General features: G+C 48.2%; 1 protein-coding gene and 1 pseudogene across 2 annotated transcripts; one reads left to right on the top strand and one right to left on the bottom strand.

Moving 5' to 3' along the window:
- Positions 1 to 879: 879 nt before the first annotated feature.
- On the bottom strand, positions 880 to 25952 carry LOC123405861 (annotated as a pseudogene).
- On the top strand, positions 25853 to 27191 carry LOC123403215 (probable glutathione S-transferase GSTU6). Of its 2 annotated transcripts, none has more exons than XM_045097164.1 (3): positions 25853 to 26139; positions 26240 to 26578; positions 26711 to 27191. In XM_045097164.1, the coding sequence occupies exons 1-3, from the start codon at positions 25951 to 25953 to the stop codon at positions 27074 to 27076; spliced, it is 894 nt and encodes a 297-aa protein (XP_044953099.1). In that variant the 5' UTR covers positions 25853 to 25950; the 3' UTR covers positions 27077 to 27191. The 2 variants fall into 2 exon arrangements, with proteins under 2 accessions (XP_044953099.1, XP_044953100.1); XM_045097165.1 differs by having other exon boundaries at positions 25854 to 26139; positions 26243 to 26578.
- The last annotated feature ends 287 nt before the right edge of the window (positions 27192 to 27478 follow it).

Raw genomic sequence — 27478 nt, 5'->3', positions numbered from 1 at the left:
TTGGGCCGATTTATCGCCCTCCTAAGCGACTTGTCATGAATCTACTGATAAATCGGGCCTATTTCTATCGTTATGTGTGCAAGACCTGTGTTTTTATGTTTTGTGGGCTTTATTACATAATATGTATCATTGTCCTATTTTTTTGTCATTGTAAAAGGACTCAAAGACAAGGAATCAATGTAACACTTCTTTCCAGTATTGTTTTTCTGTTGAATATCACATATTTTAGTGTTGGGAACATGGGATTTGCAAAAAGGCCGATTAATAGTCAACTGATAAAATCGGTTAACTATCTGATTTTCAATTAATCTCTAATTTCGGATTGATTGAGACGCTAACCATGAATGATATCCTCAACAGACAATGATGTGTTTCAACCTCTTCCACCAACTCCATGACATGTTTCCAACCTTCCAAAGGTGTTGTGCTTCTGTAGTCACACATGGCTAATAATACAATAATCTATCATTGATCCTTACTGGTCTCCCATCTCTGTATACGTCTAGGTTAGGATCAATGTAGACTGTGTAATATATTTTTAATGCTGCATTGACAGGGTATTAAAGGCAAGACCTCTTTGCTTTGATTGTATTGAGTTCATGCTTTATCTAATTACTCCAAAATTCTGGACCCACGGGAGGGATAGAAAATATGTTTCAATAATACTTTCACCCCATCAAAATAATAGCTTATTTGAGCGGTAACATCGAGCTATTTATATTAGGGAGGAATAACATGAAGATCATTGAACTTAGAAATACTAGGTTGTCCGAACAATAATGCTCTACGTTGTTACAAGAGACATGTGAGACTAAGAACACTAGTATTCGGTGTCGTGACTCCTCCTATGCATTGCACTCCTATCAAGATCCTTAGCTATTATCGGATTGGTGAGACATCTTCGTTTAGAGTCCTTTGGACACGTTTCATCTTTGCAAACTCAACCATTCTATCGACTTTTGGCAGAACCGCCTTGGTATAGGTTCCAGTTCGTCAAAGCGCTCCATCCATGCCAGCAAAAGCGGTGTCTTGGTGGCGTGAAGGAGCTCGACACCACAGAGCGGCTTGGTTCCTTGCATCTATGCAACCATACCACCCAACACAACATCAACATAGCCAAAGTTGTCTCCATCAAAGAACGGCTTCCCATTGGAGCATTCCCTCAAGCCCCCCTCTAGCATCTCCACTGCCCCTAGAGTTTGCTTTGTCCCTTCATCTTGCTCCTTGTATGTCTTGCCCACAAACATCTTTCATCATGGCGCGACTAGCTGCAGATACATATGCATACGTACAAACATATACACAAACTATATATGTTACGTACTGCATCGACAAACTATGCAAACTAATAAAACTGGCACATGCATGGCAAATGGTAACTAATGAATTTTCTTTTTAAACGCAGCCCCTTAGGGACCGATTTATTAAAAAAGGTGGAAGAGAGTAGTCTGGTTAATTAACGGAAACCCAAGTAATAACCGTTATAACACGCCCCCAACAGGAGCCAATCAACACACACATACCCCAATGCCACACACCAGACCAGCCGACTTCGTCACCTGAGCAACCTGTAGCCGACACCTTACAACCAAAACCAAAGCCACGGCTCCAGCAGCCACACCGACCCCGAGGCCGCGCACCAGGCGAGTCAACTGCTCTGCCGCCCAAGCAACCGGATCCGACACCCTAAAACCATGTATTGAACCGCCGCTCCGATGTATCCCAAGGTCGCACACGAGCCGGGCCGCCAGCTTCGTCACCGGAGCAAACGGAGCCGACACCCAACAAAGGTAACAAATTATGAACCTTGTTGTCAATTTAAGTGGCCAAAAATCGAGCCCTAGAACATTGGTAGGGGTTAGAAGGGAGGGCAGAGGGTCCTATACCTTGGTAGACCTCATCGATGTACTACAAGATGGCGAGACTCGCAGATGGGCACACCATTGTGATTGAGCATGGGCACCTTTGTTGGGGAACGTCGCAAGGGAAATAAAATTTTTCCTACGCGCACGAAGACCTATCATGGTGATGTCCATCTACGAGAGGGGATGAGTGATCTACGTACCCTTGTAGATCGTACAGCAGAAGCGTTAGAGAACGCGGTTGATGTAGTGGAACGTCCTCACGTCCCTCGATCCGCCCCGCGAACAATCCCGCAATCAGTCCCACGATCTAGTACTGAACGGACGGCACCTCCGCGTTCAGCACACGTACAGCTCGACGATGATCTCGGCCTTCTTGATCCAGCAAGAGAGACGGAGAGGTAGAAGAGTTCTCCGGCAGCGTGACGGCGCTCCGGAGGTTGGTGATGATCTCGTCTCAGCAGGGCTCCGCCCGAGCTCCGCAGAAACGCGATCTAGAGGAAAAACTATGGAGGTATGTGGTCGGGCAGCCGTGAGAAAGTCGTCTCAAATCAGCCCTAATTGCTCCATATATATAGGAGGATGGAGGGGGCCTTGCCTTGGGGTCCAAGGGACCCTCAAGGAGTCGGCCGAGCCAAGGGGGGGAGGACTCCCCCCCCAAACCGAGTTGGACTTGGTTTGGTGGGAGGAGTCCCCCTCCCTTCCCACTTCCTCCCTCTTTTTTTTTCTTTTCCTTTGATTTCTTATTCTTGGCGCATAGGCCCCCTTGGGGCTGTCCCACCAGCCCACTAAGGGCTGGTGTGTCTCCCCAAAGCCTATGGGCTTCCCCGGGGTGGGTTGCCCCCCCGGTGAACTCCCGGAACCCATTCGTCATTCCCGGTACATTCCCGGTAACTCCGAAAACCTTCCGGTAATCAAATGAGGTCATCCTATATATCAATCTTCGTTTCCGGACCATTCCGAAAACCCTCGTGACATCCGTGATCTCATCCGGGACTCCGAACAACATTCGGTAACCAACCATATAACTCAAATACGCATAAAACAACGTCGAACCTTAAGTGTGCAGACCCTGCGGGTTCGAGAACTATGTAGACATGACCCGAGAGACTCCTCGGTCAATATCCAATAGCGGGACCTGGATGCCCATATTGGATCCTACATATTCTACGAAGATCTTATCGTTTGAACCTCAGTGCCAAGGATTCGTATAATCCCGTATGTCATTCCCTTTGTCCTTCGGTATGTTACTTGCCCGAGATTCGATCGTCAGTATCCGCATACCTATTTCAATCTCGTTTACCGGCAAGTCTCTTTACTCGTTCCGTAATACAAGATCCCGCAACTTACACTAAGTTACATTGCTTGCAAGGCTTGTGTGTGATGTTGTATTACCGAGTGGGCCCTGAGATACCTCTCCGTCATACGGAGTGACAAATCCCAGTCTTGATCCATACTAACTCAACTAACACCTTCGGAGATACCTGTAGAGCATCTTTATAGTCACCCAGTTACGTTGCGACATTTGATACACACAATGCATTCCTCCGGTGTCAGTGAGTTATATGATCTCATGGTCATAGGAATAAATACTTGACACGCAGAAAACAGTAGCAACAAAATGACACGATCAACATGCTACGTCTATTAGTTTGGGTCTAGTCCATCACGTGATTCTCCCAATGACGTGATCCAGTTATCAAGCAACAACACCTTGTTCATAATCAGAAGACACTGACTATCATCGATCAACTGGCTAGCCAACTAGAGGCATGCTAGGGACGGTGTTTTGTCTATGTATCCACACATGTAAATGAGTCTTCATTCAATACAATTATAGCATGGATAATAAACTATTATCTTGATACAGGAATTATAGTAATAACTATACATTTATTATTGCCTCTAGGGCATAATTCCAACAGTCTCCCACTTGCACTAGAGTCAATAATCTAGCCTTCACATCACCATGTGAATTACATTGTAATAAATCTAACACCCATACAGTTCTGGTGTCGATCATGTTTTGGCCGTGGAAGAGGTTTAGTCAGCGGGTCTGCTACATTCAGATCCGTGTGCACTTTGCATATATTTACGTCCTCCTCCTCGACGTAGTCGCGGATGAGGTTGAAGCGTCGTTTGATGTGTCTGGTCTTCTTGTGAAACCTTGGTTCCTTTGCTAAGGCAATGGCACCAGTGTTGTCACAGAATAAGGTTATTGGATCCTGTGCACTTGGCACCACTCAAAGATCCGTCATGAACTGCTTCATCCAGACACCCTCCTTAGCCGCCTCCGAGGCAGCCATGTACTCTGCTTCACATGTAGAATCTGCTACGACGCTTTGCTTGGAACTGCACCAGCTTACTGCACCCCCATTAAGAATAAATACGTATCCGGTTTGCGACTTAGAGTCGTCCGGATCTGTGTCAAAGCTTGCATCGACGTAACCTTTTACGACGAGCTCTTCGTCACCTCCATACACGAGAAACATCTCCTTAGTCCTTTTCAGGTACTTCAGGATATTCTTGACCGCTGTCCAGTGATCCACTCCTGGATTACTCTGGAACCTACCTGCCATACTTATGGCCAGGCTAACATCCGGTCTAGTGCACAGCATCGCATACATGATAGAACCTATGGCTGAAGCATAGGGGACGGAGCGCATATGCTCTCTATCTTCATCAGTTGCTGGGCACTGAGTCTTACTCAATCTCGTACCTTGTAGAACTGGCAAGAACCCTTTCTTGGACTGTTCCATTTTGAACCTTTTCAAAACTTTATCAAGGTATGTGCTTTGTGAAAGTCCTATCAGGCGTTTTGATCTATCCCTATAGATCTTAATGCCTAGTATGTAAGCAGCTTCTCCTAGGTCCTTCATAGAGAAACTTTTATTCAAGTAACCTTTTATGCTTTCCAAAAGCTCTACGTTGTTTCCAATCAGTAATATGTCATCCACATATAATATTAGAAACGCCACAGAGCTCCCACTCACTTTCTTGTAAATACAAGATTCTCCAACCACTTGTATAAACCCAAATGCTTTGATCACCTCATCAAAGCGTTTGTTCCAACTCCGAGATGCTTGCACCAGTCCATAAATGGATCGCTGGAGCTTGCACACCTTGTCAGCATTTTTAGGGTCAACAAAACCTTCGGGTTGCATCATATAAGACTCTTCCTTAAGGAAACCGTTAAGGAACGCCGTTTTGACATCCATCTGCCAGATTTCATAATCGAAAAATGCAGCTATTGCTAACATGATTCTGACGGACTTAAGCATCGCTACGGGTGAGAAAGTCTCATCGTAGTCAACTCCTGGAACTTGTGAAAAACCCTTTGCCACAAGTCGAGCTTTATAAACGGTCACATTACCGTCAGCGTCCGTCTTCTTCTTAAAATCCATTTGTTCTGAATAGCCTTGCGGCCCTCAGGCAGTATCTCCAAAGTCCACACTTTGTTCTCATACATGGATCCTATCTCGGATTTCATGGCTTCTAGCCATTTGTTGGAATCTGGGCCCACCATTGCTTCTTCATAATTTGCAGGTTCATTGTTGTCCAACAACATGATTGATAAGACGGGATTACCGTACCACTCTGGAGCAGCACGTGATCTCGTCGACCTGCGTGGTTCAACAGAAACTTGAACTGGAGTTTCATGATCATCATCATTAACTTCCTCCTCAACCGGCGTCGCAACGACAAAGGTTTCCCCTTGCCCTGCGCCACCATCCAGAGGGATGAGAGGTTCGACAACCTCGTCAAGTTCTATCTTCCTCCCACTCAATTCTCTCGAGAGAAACTCCTTCTCGAGAAAAGTTCCGTTCTTAGCAACAAACACTTTGCCCTCGGTTTTGAGATAGAAGGAGTACCCAACTGTCTCTTTTGGGTAACCTATGAAGACGCATTTTTCCGCTTTGGGTTCCAGCTTTTCAGGCTGAAGCTTTTTGACATAAGCATCACATCCCCAAACTTTAAGAAACGACAACTTTGGCCTTTTTCCATACCACAGTTCGTATGGTGTCGTCTCAACGGATTTTGATGGTGCCCTATTTAAAGTGAATGCAGCTGTTTCTAATGCATAACCCCAAAATGATAACGACAAATCAGTAAGAGACATCATAGATCGCACCATCTCTAACAAAGTACGATTACGACGTTCGGACACAGCATTACGCTGAGGTGTTCCAGGCGGGGTTAACTGCGAAACAATTCCGCATTGTCTTAAGCGAGCACCAAACTCAAAACTCAGATATTCACCCCCACGATCAGACCGTAGGAACTTGATCTTCTTGTTACGATGATTTTCCACTTCACTCTGAAATTGCTTGAACTTTTCAAATGTTTCAGACTTGTGCTTCATCAAGTAGACATAACCATATCTACTTAAATCGTCAGTGAAGGTGAGGAAATAACGATATCCGCCGCGTGCCTCTACGCTCATTGGACCACACACATCGGTATGTATGATTTCCAACAAGTCACTTGCACGCTCCATTGTTTCGGAGAACGGAGTTTTAGTCATCTTGCCCATGAGGCATGGTTCGCACGTGTCAAGTGAATCAAAGTCAAGTGACTCCAAAAGTCCATCAGCATGGAGTTTCTTCATGCGCTTTACACCAATATGACCCAAGCGGCAGTGCCACAAAAATATGGCGCTATCATTGTTTACTCTAACTCTTTTGGTCTCAATGTTATGTATATGCGTATCGCTATCAAGATTCAATATGAACAATCCTCTCACATTCGGTGCATGACCATAAAATATGTTACTCATAGAAATAGAACAACCATTATTCTCAGACTTAAAAGAGTAACCGTCTCACAATAAACAAGATCCAGATATAATGTTCATGCTCAACGCAGGCACTAAATAACAATGATTTAAGTTCATCACTAATCCCGATGGTAGCTGAAGTGACACTGTGTCGACGGCGATTGCATCAACCTTGGAACCATTTCCTACGCGCATCGTCACTTCGTCTTTCGCCAGCCTTCGTCTATTCCGCAGTTCCTGTTTCGAGTTGGAAATGTGAGCAACAGAACCGGTATCAAATACCCAGGCACTACTACGAGAGCCGGTTAAGTACACATCAATAACATGTATATCAAATATACCTGATTTTTCTTTGCCCGCCTTCTTATCTGCCAGATATTTGGGGCAATTACGCTTCCAGTGACCCATACCCTTGCAATAGAAGCACTCTGTTTCAGGCTTAGGTCCAGCCTTGGGTTTCTTCGGCAGATTGGCAACAGGCTTGCCGCTCTTCTTCGAATTGCCCTTCTTGCCTTTGCCGTTTCTCTTGAAACTAGTGGTCTTGCTCACCATCAACACTTGATGCTCTTTACGGAGTTCAGACTCTGCGACTTTCAGCATCGCAAACAACTCGCCGGGAGACTTGTTCATCCCTTGCATGTTGTAGTTCAACACAAAGCCTTTATAGCTTGGCGGCAGTGATTGAAGGATTCTGTCAGTGATAGCCTCTTGCGGGAGTTCAATCCCCAGTTCAGCTAGACGGTTTGAGTACCCAGACATTTTGAGCACATGTTCACTGACAGACGAGTTTTCCTCCATCTTGCAAGCATATAATTTATCGGAGGTCTCATACCTCTCGATCCGGGCGTTCTTCTGAAAGATAAACTTCAACTCCTGGAACATCTCAAATGCTCCATGATGCTCAAAGCGACGTTGAAGTCCCGGTTCTAAGCCATACAAGACTGCACATTGAACTATTGAGTAGTCCTCCTTACGCGCTAACCAAGCGTTCTTAACATCCTGATCAGCCGTAGCGGGTGGTTCATCTCCTAGCGCAGCATTAAGGACATAATCCTTCTTCCCAGCTTGTAAGATTAGCTTAAGATTACGAGCCCAGTCTACAAAGTTGCTTCCATCATCTTTCAACTTAGCTTTCTCTAGGAACGTATTAAAATTCAGGATGACACTTGCGTGAGCCATGATCTACAACACAAATATATTCAAAGTGGACTTAGACTATGTTCAAGATAATTAGAGTTCAACTTAATCAAATTATATGCTAAACTCCCACTCAAAAAGTACATCTCTCTAGTCATTTGAGTGGTTCATGATCCACTTACACTATCCCAAGTCCGATCATCACGTGAGTTGAGTATAGTTTCAGTGGTAAGCATCCTTATGCTAATCATATCAACTATATGATTCATGATCGACCTTTCGGTCTCATGTGTTCCGAGGCCATGTCTGCACATGCTAGGCTCGTCAAGCTTAACCCGAGTGTTCCGCGTGCGCAACTGTTTTGCACCCGTTGTATGTGAACGTTGAGTCTATCACACCCGATCATCACGTGGTGTCTCGAAACGACGAACTGTAGCAACGGTGCACAGTCGGGGAGAACACAATTTCGTCTTGAAATTTTAGTGAGAGATCACCTCATAATGCTACGTCGTTCTAAGCAAAATAAGGTGCATAAAAGGATTAACATCACATGCAATTCATAAGTGACATGATATGGCCATCATCACGTGCTTCTTGATCTCCATCAGCAAAACACCGGCACGATCTTCTTGTCACCGGCGCCACACCATGATTATCCATCAACGTGTTGCCATCGGGGTTGTCGTGCTACTTATGCTATTACTACTAAAGCTACATCCTAGCAAAATAGTAAACGCATCTGCAAGCACAAACGTTAGTATAAAGACAACCCTATGGCTCCTGCCGGTTGCCGTACCATCGACGTGCAAGTCGATATTTCTATTACAACATGATCATCTCATACATCCAATATATCACATCACATCGTTGGCCATATCACATCACAATCATACCCTGCAAAAACAAGTTAGACGTCCTCTAATTTTGTTGTTGCATGTTTTACGTGGTGACCAAGGGTATCTAGTAGGATCGCATCTTACTTACGCAAACACCACAACGGAGATATATGAGTTGCTATTTAACCTCATCCAAGGACCTCCTCGGTCAAATCCGATTCAACTAAAGTTGGAGAAACCGTCACTTGCCAGTCATCTTTGAGCAAAGGGGGTTACTCGTAACGAAGAAACCAGTCTCTCGTAAGCGTACGAGTAATGTCGGTCCAAGCCGCTTCAATCCAACAATACCGCGGAATCAAGAAAAGACTAAGGAGGGCAGCAAAACGCACATCACCGCCCACAAAAACTTTTGTGTTCTACTCGAGAAGACATCTACGCATGAACCTAGCTCATGATGCCACTGTTGGGGAACGTCGCAAGGGAAACAAAATTTTTCCTACGCGCACGAAGACCTATCATGGTGATGTCCATCTACGAGAGGGGATGAGTGATCTACGTACCCTTGTAGATCGTACAGCAGAAGCGTTAGAGAACGCGGTTGATGTAGTGGAACTTGCTCACGTCCCTCGATCCGCCCCGCGAACAATCCCGCGATTAGTCCCACGATCTAGTACCGAACGGACGGCACCTCCGCGTTCAGCACACGTACAACTCGACGATGATCTCGGCCTTCTTGATCCAGCAAGAGAGACGGAGAGGTAGAAGAGTTCTCCGGCAGCGTGACGGCGCTCCGGAGGTTGGTGATGATCTCGTCTCAGCAGGGCTCCGCCCGAGCTCCGCAGAAACGCGATCTAGAGGAAAAACTATGGAGGTCTGTGGTCGGGCAGCCGTGAGAAAGTCGTCTCAAATCAGCCCTAATTGCTCCATATATATAGGAGGAGGGAGGGGGCCTTGCCTTGGGGTCCAAGGGACCCTCAAGGAGTCGGCCGAGCCAAGGGGGGGAGGACTCCCCCCCCAAACCGAGTTGGACTTGGTTTGGTGGGAGGAGTCCCCCTCCCTTCCCACTTCCTCCCTCTTTTTTTTTCTTTTCCTTTGATTTCTTATTCTTGGCGCATAGGCCCCCTTGGGGCTGTCCCACCAGCCCACTAAGTGCTGGTGTGTCTCCCCAAAGCCTATGGGCTTCCCCGGGGTGGGTTGCCCCCCCGGTGAACTCCCGGAACCCATTCGTCATTCCCGGTACATTCCCGGTAACTCCGAAAACCTTCCGGTAATCAAATGAGGTCATCCTATATATCAATCTTCGTTTCCGGACCATTCCGGAAACCCTCGTGACGTCCGTGATCTCATCCGGGACTCCGAACAACATTCGGTAACCAACCATATAACTCAAATACGCATAAAACAACGTCGAACCTTAAGTGTGCAGACCCTGCGGGTTCGAGAACTATGTAGACATGACCCGAGAGACTCCTCGGTCAATATCCAATAGCGGGACCTGGATGCCCATATTGGATCCTACATATTCTACGAAGATCTTATCGTTTGAACCTCAGTGCCAAGGATTCGTATAATCCCGTATGTCATTCCCTTTGTCCTTCGGTATGTTACTTGCCCGAGATTCGATCGTCAGTATCCTCATACCTATTTCAATCTCGTTTACCGGCAAGTCTCTTTACTCGTTCCGTAATACAATGTGACATCCTCGACTTCTGCTACAGTGATTATTGTAATTAAGCTACAGTGATCAACAACTAATGATGCCACGTCATCGGATTCCCATCTCAGACCCGCGTTGATTCGAGTTTTGTCCGGATTCAAAATTTGAAGACAAACGAAGAGTACGTTATGAGTTCATTGCAAATATTAAAAGAATATATATGTAAAAAAAGGGAAAGTATTAAAGAAATAATAATGATAAAAGAAAGAAAAGAAAACTGAAAGAAAGGATTAATAAAAAGAAAAGGGAAAAGGTAAAACAAAATAAAAACAAATAAATAAAAAGAGAAAGCAACTCCCTCCCCGGCCCAGCTGGGCCACCCACCGGCCCAACCGGCCTCCCCAAACCCTAGCCCCCCTGGCGAGCCGCCACCTCTCTCACTCCCCTCGCTACTCCCTCCCCCCTGGTGCGCCGCCGCCAGCCACCCCCCCTCGTGGGGGGGCCCCACCCCACGTCGCCAGCCCCTCCCCCACGAGGGCCCCGCCCCATCCCACGCGCTCTCTCCCATCCCTCGTCTCGGCCCCCCCATCCCCACCGACACTCCCTCCCCCCACGAACCGAGCCAGATCCCATCCCGTCGTCCCCCCCTCCTCTCCACCTCGCCTCCTCCCTCCCAAATCCTTCCCGCCGGCGGCCTTCCCCCTCACCCCCCCGGCGGCCCCTCCCCTGCCTCCCGCCGGCGAGCTTCCCCACCGAGCCTCCTCCTCCCGCCGGCGGCCTTCCTTCCCCCGGCGGCCCCCCCCACCTCGCGGCTTCCCTCTCCCGGCCGGCGAGCCCCTCCCCTCTCCCGGCCGGCGAGCCCCCCTCACCTCCGCCGGCGCCCCTCCAACCTCGCCGGCCTACCAACAGCCCCGGCCCCCGTCGGCCATCTCCCGCTCGGTCCGGGAGGGACCGGGCAAGGGAGACGTCATCATCTCGCCGGATCCGACCGGCTCCCCCTCGCCGGCACGTCACCACGACCGTCACCGTCACCGCCTCCACGCCGTCTCCACCGTCACCTTCGTGCGAACTCCGGCTTCACCGGGCCGTCACGTCACAGTCGGTGAGCCCCTCCTCGGGCTCCTCCCACCGTGTCGTTCTCCTCGACGTCCCGGTTCCGTTCCGGCAAACGGGGCCTCGATCCGTCGACGGTGGACTCCGGTAGAAGGATTTGAAGTTTGTGTTCTTCTATGGAGTTAGAGAGAGTAGTTCTCTGTCTGTGTTAACACAGAGAGAGAGATGAGTGTTGAGAGAAAAGAAAGATGAATAAAAACAAATGATGTATTAAATGCGTATGTATGTATGTATGAGATATGATGTATGTATTTGCGTATATGGATATTTAGAGGAATACGGTATTTGCACGGTTAGGTATCTAATAATAAAATAGGAAAATAACTTTAGGTCACTTACCGGTGGGGCCAATGCACCCGCTGTCTATGACAGGGAGGCCCCACGCGATAATTAAAAATAATGATTTTCTTAAATAAATAAATAAATAGATATATTAGTTAAAATAATTAATTAACATAATTAGAGTATGACACGCGGGTCCCCCACTAAACTAATATGATTAATTAATAATTAATCTTAATAAAAACTTGTGTCTATGACGTTTGGGATCCGCTGGTCAGTTGACCGGTCAAAGGTTGATGTCAGCCTGACATCGCGATGATGTCATAATAGGATTTTATTAAATCTTTTAAATCTGTTTTTAATTCCTAAATAATTAATAAAACTTTAGAAATTAATATTAAATAATCCGTAAGTCTGATCGAATTATTTTCAACATGAAAGTTGATCAGCAAAGCGAGACGAACCCGGATACACGGTCCGTTCGTCTGTCACGCGTCCCTAGCATAGCAAACATGGAACTTTTCCATCGTTTCCAGTATAACCGGTAGTAGCCCGAGACCCGGAAAATATCGTCAGATATTCTTCCGACCCGTCTATGACGGATGTTGCTGCGTTAGCTCATGTCTAGCCTGCATCTTTTCATGTCATGCTTTGTGTTGCATCGGTGCTATTATTTATTGTTTCTCCCCCCTCTTCTTACCGGTAGACCCCGAGACTGACGCTGCTGCCGGGTACATCTACGACCCTGCCGATCAGTCCTTTGCCGCAGAGCAGCAAGGCAAGCAAACTCCCCTTGATCATTCCTATATCGCCTATGTCTTTCTTCCTACTGCTTGCATTAGTATTTTGCTACTGTTGTAGTTAGCTCCTATATCTGATGCATAGCCTGTTTTTGATGAACTGCTACTTTCAGTCCTGTACCTTTAACCTGCTTAGTATAGGTGGAGCAGTCGTCCCCTCTGACCCCGGAGATCAGTTGCCCCGCTTGTTTTCAATTCTCGATCTCTGATCGACGAGCCAGACCCGACACAGCACGTTGACCCCCCTTCGTTGTACGACGCTACAGGGATACTATCGGGTACCGAGGGTGACACCTCGTTAAGTACTCCTGATGATATCTATGTAGTATAGCTAGTCGGTCGTGGTTATCAAGGGTGATTCCTCTTTCACCATTCCCGATGATGCCTCTGTCGTACAACCCCTCAAGTGTGGGACCCCCGAGGGTGATTCCTCTAAGCCCACCTTGACGGGTACATCGTTCGGAATCCAACGAGGGTGATACCTCGGATCCCCCCCGATGTTACAACCACACAATTACTCGACCATGTTACTGGGATCATTGGTGATTAGTTGTAAGCCGGGTGGATTCCCGTGAGACTGTGTTGCTGGCCTATTTAAAATGCTAATGGATTTGGGTATTTGATCTGGGTTGGTCGGAGACCTTTTCGCACTAACCGGCTACGCGGGAAGAATTATGGGTACTCGACGTCGCGGTATCAGCCGAAGCTTTTCAGATGCCAGCAGTGTAGCGGCGCGCGCCCGAGTGGTCCCGAGATGCATCGCGCTTGTGATTAAGGGATGCTAGGACTGACGTCGGCCGCCCACGCCACGTGCAGGAGCGTGAAGGGGAACTGGGCCCATGAACCCTTTGTGCTTAGGATTTAGACCGGCGGGCTGGCCTCTCTGATTAGTCTTAGGTGGGGCTGCGACGTGTCGATATTCCAAGGCCGGGCAGGACCCAGAAAAGTATGTCCGGCCAGAGTGTTATCGAGCGTGACGGGACATGTGGTGCACCCCTGCAGGGATGAAAATTAACTATTCGGATAGCCGTGTCCACGGTTACAGGACGACTTGGAGTTGTGCCCCGATCTTTTACAACTACAATTGTTACTTAACTGGATTTAGTTTGCCTCGGGATTGCTTCCTCGCAGGGAGTCGAGGGAGGATCTTTAGGCGTGACCTCACTTTAATATTGCTGCAACAATATGACTATTTATGTGTTACCCCTGTTCTACTCTCGTCTATTGCTGCAAGACCCTGAAGATGCTAGTCTTTGATAGGACTAGGCCTTCTCTCTCTATTCTCGCATTGCTGCAGTCAGTCCACATATAACCCCCTTCTTTGATACTGATGCATAATTAGAATAGTTCTGATGTAAGACTTGCGAGTACTTTGGATGAGTACTCACCGCTGCTTTGCTCCCCCCTTGTTCCCTTGATCCGTTTGCTGCGACCAGATGATGAAGCCCAGGAGATGGAGGTCCCCGCCGCCGACGACTGCTACCCCGACGGTGCCTACTACTACGTGGAGGCCGCTGATGATCAGGAGTAGTTAGGAGGTTCCCAGGCAGGAGGCCTCGCCTCGTTCGATCGTTGTATCTTTTGTGCTAGCCTTCTCTAAGGCACCCCTTGTTTTATGTCTGTACTCAGATATTGTTGCTTCCGCTGACTCGTGTGCTTATCGAGCTTTCGTATTCTAGCCCTCGAGGCCCCTGGCTTGTAATATGAAGCTGATGTTATTTTATTTGTGTCTAGAGTTGTGTTGTGATATCTCCCCGTGAGTCCTTGGGTTTGATCGTACGCATTTGCGTGTATGTTTAGCGTACGATTAAGCCGAGGGCGTCACAAGTTGGTATCAGAGCCAACTGCCTGTAGGTAGCCCCCTTTCCAACTCCATGGCCGAAGTTGAGTCTAGTGTTTGAAAAACTTTACTAACACTGATGTTGTGGGTTACGGGCCCACATCTCAATTGGGTGGTATTAGTATCTTTTACTCCTTTCCTATACTCTGGGCTCTACTTTCTCTTCTCTTTCGGGTCAAAGATTTTACTAACTCTAACATTAGGTTCTCGAATCACATCAATCCGGAGCGCTGGACTATCTACTCTTTTTCTCCTGAATATGTATTACACACACTGTCATTGACATCCGTCAATCTTATTTTCAGATGCGTCCCGCAAGACAGCACGTGCGCCTGACACAGGCCACTGAGACGACTGGGTTCCCGGCCATTTTGGTCGATCTCCTGACCAGGCTGGGATATCGCTGGTACCCCGAGTACACTGTGTTCGAGGATTTCCGCGAGTACAACCAGTACCAGTACCAGGCTGAGGTTCGCATCTTCGACCAGAGGGGCGGCGAGACCCTCGAGCGCCACGTGTTCTGTGGTATTGGAGTGTCGGTCGAGATGGCCGTCCATGATGCGGCCTACATCGCCATCACCCGTCTCCGTGGAGCGTACCCCCACCTGGAGGAGAGCCCTTTCAGATACATCCCGCATGCTCCTGCTGGGGATGAGACTGGGTCTGATCTCACTGCCTACGCTTCTGACGTTCGGGAGCGCAGCGACCGTTCCTACGTCGCTGTCTGTGCCCCCTACGTGACGCGTCGCTACGACGCGCGGATTCTGGTGCAGTACACTGAGGCAATGGATCATGCTTTCCGAGCTCTGACTGTGGAGCTGTATGCTACACGCGCTCGTCTCTACGACGCGTTGACAGAGCTGCAGCCATCACACTGTCCGAGGGTTCCACCTATGCGCATCCGCGAGCCGAGCAGGACAGAGCTACCATCAGCTCTCGAGTGGACTGATGTTGGGGGTAGAACCCCTGCACTTGGACCTCAGCTGCTCGACTGGATGCGGTACCCTCACCAGAGTCACAACGGGACACAGGGTCCTGTCCCTACCTTCTATCACCGCCAGCTACCAGGATTCGATCGTCCTCTCCGACGTTGATGTAGCCTTATCGCTACATCTCGTTGTGGTACTCTTCCACCACGTGCCTGCGCGCCGCCTAGTGAGTCCAGGGTATCGTCAAATGCGTCCGGGCTATCGCCAAATTTCGAGTTTTTAATCGCTAGTCTGTAATCGAACTTATGTATGGGTCTGTATGTCGAACTCAACTACTATGGAGTATCTATCGCATTTCCCTTTCATTATGCTTGATTACTTCATGAATGCGTGCGATGCCTTTCAATTACTTTAAGCTAAACTCCCCCTGCTAAATATTTAACAGGATGGTTAGACCAGTTGGCCGCCCGCGTGGCCCTGCCAACAATGCACCACCCCCGCCTCCTGAGTATATGGCGGGGATGATCCAACAGTTTGAGCTGAACCGCCAGTTTATGCAAGGACTCATGGATCAGTTCCAAAGGCCGAACATGAACCAACCACAAGGCGTGACACTGCAAGACTTCTGCCGTCTCAACCCTGCGATCTACCGCAGCTCAACTCAGCCTCTTGATGCTGATGACTGGCTCCGTGACATTTCTTACGAGCTAGAGTCTGCCAATGTGCCCCTGGCGAGCTATGTCAACTTTGCCGCCTACTTTCTAAAGGGTCCCGCTGCTCAATGGTGGGACAGCCACAGGCGCTCTCAGCCCGATGGGACTATCATCACTTGGGCAGAGTTCAAGGCTGCTTTCCGTGCTCGATACATTCCCCAGGGAATCATGGATCGGAAGAAGCGTGAGTTCCGCAACTTGGTCCAGGGCAACAAGACTGTGGATGCTTATCAGCGGGAATTTCTGGAATTATCTCGCTATGCTGAAGAAGACATTGCGACTGATGCACGCAGGCAGGAGAAGTTCCGTGAAGGCCTCCACCCTGATATCAAGCTGACACTCCTCGTTCAGGACTATGCTGATTTCGCCACCCTCGTGAACAAGGCTATTCAGGTTGAGACTGGTCTGCAGGAATACAAAGATAGCAGCAAGCGCAACCGTGACATGGGCTCATCTTCGGGCTCATCTGCACAGAAGCGAAAGATCTGGATTCCCAACAACATGTACCATGCACCTGCTCCTACTCCGAGGTCGTCCTATGCTGCACCTCGCCTGCCTCCTCCACCACCTAGGCAGCCGAGGCTTCCAGCTCCACCACCTCGAGTTCCTCCTTCCCGTCCTGAGGACGGGCTGTGCTTCAAGTGTGGCCGTCCAGGTCACCGTGCTAGAGACTGCAGGCAGAATCCGAATCAGCTGGCACTTCCCGCAACTGGCCGTGGCAACAACCAAAACCGCAACTTCAACGCTAAGCCTGCTTATGTTCGTGGTCAGGCCAACAACATTGATATGGGTCAAGCTCAAGACCAGCCTGCTACCGTGATGGGTACACTTCTCGTTAACTCAGTACCTGCTTCTGTATTGTTTGATACAGGAGCATCGCATTCCTTTATGTCGGAAAATTTTGCATACATGCATGACATTAGGAGCGAAGAGATGAACATCCCGATAGTGGTAAACACCCCTGGGGGCGAATGCCGAACCTCTGTGGTTTGCCCCCATGTTCCAGTTGAAATTGAAGGATTAGAATTCCTTGCCAACCCCATCCTACTAAAGTCATCCAACATTGATCTCATATTGGGGATGGACTGGTTAAAAGCTCATACCGCATCGATCGTTTGTGCCACCAAGACCGTTCACCTCCTACACCCTTCAGATGAACTAGTAAGCTACCATGCGCATCTCGTCCGTAATGCTGAGGCACGACTGTATGCTTTGAATGCATTAAATGCGTCGCCTCTTGAAGGGATTGAAAACAGTCCAGTGGTCCGAGAATTTCAAGATGTCTTTCCAGAAGAACTTCCGGGGATTCCCCCTGCTCGAGCTGTCGAGTTTGTCATTGACTTGGTACCCGGTACCACTCCTATTGCCAAGCGTCCTTATAGAATGCCACCACATGAACTCCTTGAACTTAAGCAAGAGATTGACAACTCGCTCCGTCTGGGTTTCATCCGTCCGAGTTCCTCTGCTTGGGGAGCACCTTCTCTCTTTGTTAAGAAGAAGGATGGGACAAATCGATTGGTTCAAGACTATCGTCCTATCAACCAGGCCACTATTCAAAACAAATATCCTCTCCCTCGGATAAATAATTTATATGATCAACTTGCTGGTTCCACCGTTTTCTCTAAGCTCGACTTGAGATTGGGATACCACCAGATCCGTGTTCGCAAGGAGGATATTCCAAAGACCGCCTTTGTTACTCGATATGGGTCATACGAGTACACCGTCATGTCCTTCGGCTTAACCAATGCACCGGCAACCTTCTCTCGATTGATGAATTATATATTCATGGACTACCTCGACAAATTTGTTGTGGTATATCTGGATGATATTCTGGTGTTTTCAAAGAACAAAGAAGAGCATGCTGAACATCTTCGTCTTGTACTGGATAAGCTTCGGGAGCATAAACTCTATGCGAAGTATTCCAAATGTGAGTTCTGGCTAGATGAAGTGACTTACCTTGGTCATGTGATTTCCAAGGATGGTATTGCGGTCAACCCCGAACGAATTCAAGCTATTCTTGACTGGACTCCCCCGAAGAATGTCAAGCAAGTCAGAAGTTTTCTCGGACTCGCCAGCTATTGCCGTCGATTCGTCGAGAACTTCTCCAAGATTGCGAAGCCCTTAACCAACCTGCTTCACAAAGGTGTTAAGTATGAATGGACTGATAAATGTCAGGAAAGTTTCCAAGCGCTCAAGGACAAACTGACGTCCGCTCTAGTACTTGCTCCTCCAGATACGAAAAGGGATTTCGTCATATACTGTGATGCTTCTCGTCAAGGAATAGGTTGTGTCCTAATGCAGGATCGCAAGGTGATCGCTTATGCTTCACGTCAACTGCGTGCTCATGAAGAGAACTACCCAGTTCATGATCTCGAGCTTGCCGCAGTCATTCATGCATTGAAGGAATGGCGACAATACTTGTCGGTAATCGCTGTGAAATCTACACCGACCATCAAAGTCTGAAGTACTTGTTCACTCAACCGGAGCTGAACCTGCGCCAACAAAGATGGATGGAGCGTATAGCAGATTTTGACTGTAGTATATCATATACCCCTGGCAAGGCTAATGTAATGGCTGATGCCTTAAGTCGCAAGTCATACTGCAACCACCTCCAGGTTCATCAGGTTCACGATCGTTTGCAAGAGGAATTCCGTAAGCTGAACCTCCACATTGTTCCTCAGGGTTACCTTGTTCCGCCTCCTGAAGAGTATCAAAAGATGAACCTCCGTGTTGTTAATCAGGGTTCCCTCAGTAACCTAGTGGTTGAACCAGATCTTGTGAGCTCCATAAAGAATATACAAAACTTTGACGATGATGTCGACAGGATTAAGAGCTATATTGCGAAGGGTAAACCCTCCTTTTTCACTGTTGATGAAGGTGGCGCCTTGTATTTCAAGGGTCGCCTATTCGTCCCAAATAAGAAGGAAAATCTGAGGATGACTGGGAAGGTGATGGAAGAAGCTCATGACACACCATTGTCTATTCATCCGGGTAGTACCAAGATGTACCAAGACATCCGGCAAAGATTCTGGTGGCCCAATATGAAACAAGACATTGCACGCTATGTGGCAGAATGTGATATATGCCGGCGTATCAAGGTAGAACACCAAAAGCCTGCTGGAACTCTGCAACCTATCTCTATTCCCGAGTGGAAATGGGATCACGTTGAAATGGACTTCGTCACTGGTTTTCCCAGGTCTCAGAAAGGTAATGATGCTATTCTTGTCGTGATTGATCGACTGTCCAAAGTTGCACATTTCCTGGCCGTCAAAGAAACGATTAATGCTAGTCAGCTGGCAGATCTTTATATGTCAAGGGTTGTTTCACTTCACGGTATTCCGTTGGTAATCAGTTCGGACCGTGGTAGCTTGTTCACTTCAAAATTCTGGGAAAGTTTTCAGAAGGCTATGGGGACTCATCTGTCCTTCAGCACTGCATTTCATCCTCAATCCCAGGGACAAGTTGAACGCGTCAACCAAATTCTCGAGGACATGCTTCGAGCTTGTGTCATTTCTTTCGGAAAGAAATGGGAGGAATCTCTCCCGTATGCCGAGTTCTCTTACAACAATAGCTATCAAGCTAGCCTAAAGATGGCCCCTTTCGAAGTATTGTATGGGCGAAGGTGTCGAACTCCTCTGAATTGGTCAGAAACTGGGGAACGATCACTCTTCGGTCCGGATATTATTCAACATGCCGAAGATCAAGTCCGCATTATTCATGAGAATCTGAAGGCTGCTCAGTCTCGTCAGAAGAGTCAGTATGACCGTCATCATCAAGATATGGTCTATCAACCTGGCGAAAAGGCTTATCTCCGTGTCACACCAATGAGAGGTGCACACCGTTTCGGAATCAAGGGCAAGTTAGCTCCTCGTTATATTGGTCCTTTCACTGTTCTCGAAAGGCGTGGAAGAGTGGCTTATCAATTGGAACTGCCGGCGAACCTTTCTCAGGTTCACGATGTCTTCCATGTTTCTCAGCTCCGTCGCTGCTTCAAGGACCCTATTCGAGCAGTGGATCACGATATGCTTGAGCTACAACAAGACCTCTCTTATAAAGAGCATCCGGTCCGCATTCTCGACCAAGCTGAATGTAAGACTCGTCGCAAGGTCACCAAGTTCCTTAAGGTGCAGTGGTCAAATCACTCTGAAGATGAAGCCACTTGGGAACGCGAGGATCATCTTCGTGATGAATACCCCGGACTCTTTCCCTCTACCTCTTAATTCTCGGGACGAGAATTCTTGTTAGTAGGGGAGAATTGTGACATCCTCGACTTCTGCTACAGTGATTATTGTAATTAAGCTACAGTGATCAACAACTAATGATGCCACGTCATCGGATTCCCATCTCAGACCCGCGTTGATTCGAGTTTTGTCCGGATTCAAAATTTGAAGACAAACGAAGAGTACGTTATGAGTTCATTGCAAATATTAAAAGAATATATATGTAAAAAAGGGAAAGTATTAAAGAAATAATAATGATAAAAGAAAGAAAAGAAAACTGAAAGAAAGGATTAATAAAAAGAAAAGGGAAAAGGTAAAACAAAATAAAAACAAATCAAAAAAAAGAGAAAGCAACTCCCTCCCCGGCCCAGCTGGGCCACCCACCGGCCCAGCCGGCCTCCCCAAACCCTAGCCCCCCTGGCGAGCCGCCACCTCTCTCACTCCCCTCGCTACTCCCTCCCCCCCTGGTGCGCCGCCGCCAGCCACCCCCCCTCGTGGGGGGGCCCCACCCCACGTCGCCAGCCCCTCCCCCACGAGGGCCCCGCCCCATCCCACGCGCTCTCTCCCATCCCTCGTCTCGGCCCCCCCATCCCCACCGACACTCCCTCCCCCCACGAACCGAGCCAGATCCCATCCCGTCGTCCCCCCCTCCTCTCCACCTCGCCTCCTCCTTCCCAAATCCTTCCCGCCGGCGGCCTTCCTTCCCCCGGCGCCCCCCCCACCTCGCGGCTTCCCTCTCCCGGCCGGCGAGCCCCTCCCCTCTCCCGGCCGGCGAGCCCCCCCTCACCTCCGCCGGCGCCCCTCCAACCTCGCCGGCCTACCAACAGCCCCAGCCCCCGTCGGCCATCTCCCGCTCGGTCCGGGAGGGACCGGGAAAGGGAGACGTCATCATCTCGCCGGATCCGACCGGCTCCCCCTCCCCGGCACGTCACCACGACCGTCACCGTCACCGCCTCCACGCCGTCTCCACCGTCACCGTCACCGTCACCGCCTCCACGCCGTCTCCACCGTCACCTTCGTGCGAACTCCAGCTTCACCGGGCCGTCACGTCACCGTCGGTGAGCCCCTCCTCGGGCTCCTCCCACCGTGTCGTTCTCCTCGACGTCCCGGTTCCGTTCCGGCAAACGGGGCCTCGATCCGTCGACGATGGACTCCGGTAGAAGGATTTGAAGTTTGTGTTCTTCTATGGAGTTAGAGAGAGTAGTTCTCTGTCTCTGTTAACAGAGAGAGAGAGATGAGTGTTGAGAGAAAAGAAAGATGAATAAAAACAAATGATGTATTAAATGCGTATGTATGTATGTATGTATGAGATATGATGTATGTATTTGCGTATATGGATATTTAGAGGAATACGGTATTTGCACGGTTAGGTATCTAATAATAAAATAGGAAAATAACTTTAGGTCACTTACCGGTGGGGCCAATGCACCCGCTGTCTATGACAGGGAGGCCCCACGCGATAATTAAAAATAATGTTTTTCTTAAATAAATAAATAAATAGATATATTAGTTAAAATAATTAATTAACATAATTAGAGTATGACACGCGGGTCCCCCACTAAACTAATATGATTAATTAATAATTAATCTTAATAAAAACTTGTGTCTATGACGTTCGGGACCCGCTGGTCAGTTGACCGGTCAAAGGTTGATGTCAGCCTGACATCGCGATGATGTCATAATAGGATTTTATTAAATCTTTTAAATCTGTTTTTAATTCCTAAATAATTAATAAAACTTTAGAAATTAATATTAAATAATCCGTAAGTCTGATCGAATTATTTTCAACATGAAAGTTGATCAGCAAAGCGAGACGAACCCGGATACACGGTCCGTTCGTCTGTCACGCGTCCCTAGCATAGCAAACATGGAACTTTTCCATCGTTTCCAGTATAACCGGTAGTAGCTCGAGACCCGGAAAATATCGTCAGATATTCTTCCGACCCGTCTATGACGGATGTTGCTGTGTTAGCTCATGTCTAGCCTGCATCTTTTCATGTCATGCTTTGTGTTGCATCGGTGCTATTATTTATTGTTTCTCCCCCCTCTTCTTACCGGTAGACCCCGAGACTGACGCTGCTGCCGGGTACATCTACGACCCTGCCGATCAGTCCTTTGCCGCAGAGCAGCAAGGCAAGCAAACTCCCCTTGATCATTCCTATATCGCCTATGTCTTTCTTCCTACTGCTTGCATTAGTATTTTGCTACTGTTGTAGTTAGCTCCTATATCTGATGCATAGCCTGTTTTTGATGAACTGCTACTTTCAGTCCTGTACCTTTAACCTGCTTAGTATAGGTGGAGCAGTCGTCCCCTCTGACCCCGGAGATCAGTTGCCCCGCTTGTTTTCAATTCTCGATCTCTGATCGACGAGCCAGACCCGACACAACACGTTGACCCCCCTTCGTTGTACGACGCTACAGGGATACTATCGGGTACCGAGGGTGACACCTCGTTAAGTACTCCTGATGATATCTATGTAGTATAGCTAGTCGGTCGTGGTTATCGAGGGTGATTCCTCTTTCACCATTCCCGATGATGCCTCTGTCGTACAACCCCTCAAGTGTGAGACCCCCGAGGGTGATTCCTCTAAGCCCACCTTGACGGGTACATCGTGCGGAATCCAACGAGGGTGATACCTCGGATCCCCCCCGATGTTACAACCACACAATTACTCGACCATGTTACTGGGATCATTGGTGATTAGTTGTATATCGGGTGGATTCCCGTGAGACTGTGTTGCTGGCCTATTTAAAATGCTAATGGATTTGGGTATTTGATCTGGGTTGGTCGGAGACCTTTTCGCACTAACCGGCTACGCGGGGAGAATTATGGGTACTCGACGTCGCGGTATCAGCCGAAGCTTTTCAGATGCCAGCAGTGTAGCGGCGCGCGCCCGAGTGGTCCCGAGATGCATCGCGCTTGTGATTAAGGGATGCTAGGACTGACGTCGGCCGCCCACGCCACATGCAGGAGCGTGAAGGGGAACTGGGCCCATGAACCCTTTGTGCTTAGGATTTAGACCGGCGGGCTGGCCTCTCTGATTAGTCTTAGGTGGGGCTGCGACGTGTCGATATTCCGAGGCCGGGCAGGACCCAGAAAAGTATGTCTGGCCAGAGTGTTATCGAGCGTGACGGGACATGTGGTGCACCCCTGCAGGGATGAAAATTAACTATTCGGATAGCCGTGTCCACGGTTACAGGACGACTTGGAGTTGTGCCCCGATCTTTCACAACTACAATTGTTACTTAACTGGATTTAGTTTGCCTCGGGATTGCTTCCTCGCAGGGAGTCGAGGGAGGATCTTTAGGCGTGACCTCACTTTAATATTGCTGCAACAATATGACTATTTATGTGTTACCCCTGTTCTACTCTCGTCTATTGCTGCAAGACCCTGAAGATGCTAGTCTTCGATAGGACTAGGCCTTCTCTCTCTATTCTCGCATTGCTGCAGTCAGTCCACATATAACCCCCTTCTTTGATACTGATGCATAATTAGAATAGTTCTGATGTAAGACTTGCGAGTACTTTGGATGAGTACTCACCGCTGCTTTGCTCCCCCTTGTTCCCTTGATCCGTTTGCTGCGACCAGATGATGAAGCCCAGGAGATGGAGGTCCCCGCCGCCGACGACTGCTACCCCGACGGTGCCTACTACTACGTGGAGGCCGCTGATGATCAGGAGTAGTTAGGAGGTTCTCAGGCAGGAGGCCTCGCCTCGTTCGATCGTTGTATCTTTTGTGCTAGCCTTCTCTAAGGCACCCCTTGTTTTATGTCTGTACTCAAATATTGTTGCTTCCGCTGACTCGTGTGCTTATCGAGCTTTCGTATTCTAGCCCTCGAGGCCCCTGGCTTGTAATATGAAGCTGATGTTATTTTATTTGTGTCTAGAGTTGTGTTGTGATATCTCGCCGTGAGTCCTTGGGTTTGATCATACGCATTTGCGTGTATGTTTAGCGTACGATTAAGCCGAGGGCGTCACATACAAGATCCCGCAACTTACACTAAGTTACATTGCTTGCAAGGCTTGTGTGTGATGTTGTATTACCGAGTGGGCCCCGAGATACCTCTCCATCATACGGAGTGACAAATCCCAGTCTTGATCCATACTAACTCAACTAACACCTTCGGAGATACCTGTAGAGCATCTTTATAGTCACCCAGTTACGTTGCGACATTTGATACACACAAAGCATTCCTCCGGTGTCAGTGAGTTATATGATCTCATGGTCATAGGAATAAATACTTGACACGCACAAAACAGTAGCAACAAAATGACACGATCAACATGCTACGTCTATTAGTTTGGGTCTAGTCCATCACGTGATTCTCCCAATGACGTGATCCAGTTATCAAGCAACAACACCTTGTTCATAATCAGAAGACACTGACTATCATCGATCAACTGGCTAGCCAACTAAAGGCATGCTAGGGACGGTGTTTTGTCTATCTATCCACACATGTAAATGAGTCTTCATTCAATACAATTATAGCATGGATAATAAACTATTATCTTGATACAGGAATTATAATAATAACTATACATATATTATTGCCTCTAGGGCATAATTCCAACAACCTTCTCGTCTTCCCCCTGTCGCCACTTGTTCCCCTCTTGTAACATGCATAAATTAGGGAGTGACATGGCGTATGTATGTGGACGCGTATGTAGATTTGAGCTTGCATCTAATCATGCATGGATGGTTAGGAAGACAACCCAGCTCACCAGGGTTCAAGTCCCATTTCTCGCATTTATCCAGGATTGATTTCAAGATTTCCGGCTATAAGCATTTAATGGAAGAAAACGTTGAGGCGCCTACAAGGATAGGGTGTGCATGAGTGCATTCATAATGATGAATATATGCACGTTTATATGAGCACTTAAAAAAGGAAGATAAAGAGGACTGTTATATAGGTGCATGGACGGTTGAGAGGCCCCGGAGGGGGAATCGTACCAGGTTACGAATGGACAGTTGGGGAAAATATGATCTTCGCTACACTTTTATTAAACACAATACAGATGCAGGCGCTCATATATACAGACATATACTCATCCTCATGAAAGCGCACACAGGCACACCCTATCCCTATGAGCACCTTCGAGAGACCGAACCGGCATATCATCTTGAGATTTACGAAATCGTCGTAGACGTCTCGTGGTCGACGGGAATGTCTCCTCCTACTGAACGCGCATCACCAGAAATCCTAAAATTAATTCAGGAATAATACAAGCATCAGGACCTAAACTCTTACGAGATGAGGATATCACTGTTCTTCCAACAGTCCAACAACATGCATATTGGTTTGTAGCTTTGCTACACTTACATAATTACTTTACAAACGTGATGAGCTGACCTGTTTTGGTTAGAAGTTAAACAAGCCCAAGCCCACCCGGCGAAAATCAGGGAGGCGATGATTGGTTGACGAAGCCCAGAACGTCGTAGCTTTACGTAATATAATTATGTAAGTGTAGCATTTTTGGGAGGGTATCTATGTACTGTAGTTCAGTGGAGACATGAGAATCTTTGTACGAGGATGGTTTTTCCAAGACGACAGAGCAAGAACTATAGTTGGAAAGTGACACGACAGACATGAGACTATTTCAAAAGAGGAAACATCGGATAATGGCCCATTCATAATCTCTTATGCTCCGCTCTCCGGAGCCTCTCGACCGTCCATGCGTGTATATAACAGTCCTCCCTATCTTCTTAGAACGGAACCTGTCAAAACAAGCACGATTACACAGGAGCTCAAATCTACGTACGTACGTGTGCACGAACATACGCCATGGCGCTCCATGGGCTCCTCACTTTGCCGATTTCTCAGGTCGTCATTTCGGCAGCATGCACGTGTCCGCCGGTAACAGTCGGACAACCTTCAAGGGCACACTTCGTGTATTCCTCGCCGTCGGCGAACCGTAAGCTCATCTTAAGCTCGTGCTCCAACAACAATCCCTACACGGTAGCCGGCGCCATGGTATGTACGGTTTAAATTGTTCAAGATTTGTACATATTTCTTTCTATTTAAAATCTAGCTAGGCATGTTGTGTCCGTTGTTTATTTGAGCTAGCGTGTAGCAGGAAGTGGCAGCAGGAGAAGAGGAGCATGAGCTAAAGCTCCTGGGGACATGGAGGGGGCCGTTCGCTCTGCGGGTGAGGCTGGCGCTCAACTTCAAGGGCCTGAGCTACGAGTACCAAGAAGAGGATCTTGCCAACAAGAGCAAGCTTCTTCTCGAGTCCAACCCGGTGAACAAGAAGGTGCCCGTGCTCATCCACAACGGCGTGCCCATCTGTGAGTCGCTTGCCATCTTGGAGTACGTCGACGAGGTGTACCGTGGGATAGGACCCTGCCTCCTCCCCGCCGACCCTTACCAACGTGCTAGGGCTCGATTCTGGGCCGCCTACATTGACAACAAGGTTCATGCATGATTAATTACCATTTCCGATGCACATGTCAGTTTTATTAGTTTATCGCTATAGCGCCTAATATATATATATATTGTGTGTGTGTGTGTGTGTATGTTTGTATGCATGCGTATGTGTTTGCAGCTAGTCGCGCCGTGGTGGAAGATGTTTGTGGGTAAGACAAACAAGGAGAAAGATGAAGGGAGAAAACAGACGCTCGCGGCAGTGGAGATGCTAGAGGGGGCCTTGGGGGAATGCTCCAAGGGAAAGACGTTCTTTGGAGGAGACAACGTCGGCTATATCGACGTTGTGTTGGGTGGTATGGTCGCATGGATGCTAGGAACCAAGGCGCTGTGTGGTGTGGAGCTCCTTCACGCCACCAAGACCCCGCTTCTGCTGGGATGGATGGAGAGCTTTGGCGGACTGGAACCTGCAAAGGTGGTTCTGCCCGAAGTTGATAGGCTGGTCGAGTTTGCAAAGATGAAACGGGCCCAAAGGACTCTAATCTAAGATGTCTTGACCGTCTGAGAATAACTAAGGATCTTAAAATGAGTACATAGAAAAGCTTATATCCCTTGTAACATCGCAAAGCGTTATCATTCAGACTGGAGTTCAATCGTCTTCATGTTATTCTTCCCTGATATACAACTTAATACAACTAGCTAGCTCGATGTCGACAACATAGGATTCTAACAGAGAGATAGGGTTTTTGAAATAGATTTACCGTCTTAGGACATCTCCAACGGCAACCCGTGACCGGATGCGCGACCGGGTGGCTGAGTACGTGGCGAGGCTCAGGGCCATGGGGAAGCCCGTCGAGCTCGCCGTGTTCGAGGGACAGGGCCATGGCTTCTTCGTCTTCGACCCCTTCGGTGATGCCTCAGATGAGCTGGTCCGAGTGGTCAGGCAATT

This window comes from Hordeum vulgare, chromosome 6H (assembly GCF_904849725.1).
Source record: "Hordeum vulgare subsp. vulgare chromosome 6H, MorexV3_pseudomolecules_assembly, whole genome shotgun sequence".
NCBI lineage: Eukaryota > Viridiplantae > Streptophyta > Magnoliopsida > Poales > Poaceae > Hordeum > Hordeum vulgare.
Note: the sequence above shows the minus strand (reverse complement) of the source record. Positions and strands in the feature narration are given on the sequence as shown.

What these genes read in the sequence shown, in the direction of transcription:
- LOC123403215 (XM_045097164.1), top strand. Translation starts at nt 25,951, where the DNA reads ATGGCGCTCCATGGGCTCCTCACTTTGCCGATTTCTCAGGTCGTCATT. An exon ending in ACACGGTAGCCGGCGCCATG is followed by an intron (nt 26,140 to 26,239) that starts GTATGTACGGTT and finishes GCTAGCGTGTAG; the next exon opens with CAGGAAGTGGCAGCAGGAGA. An exon ending in CCGCCTACATTGACAACAAG is followed by an intron (nt 26,579 to 26,710) that starts GTTCATGCATGA and finishes ATGTGTTTGCAG; the next exon opens with CTAGTCGCGCCGTGGTGGAA.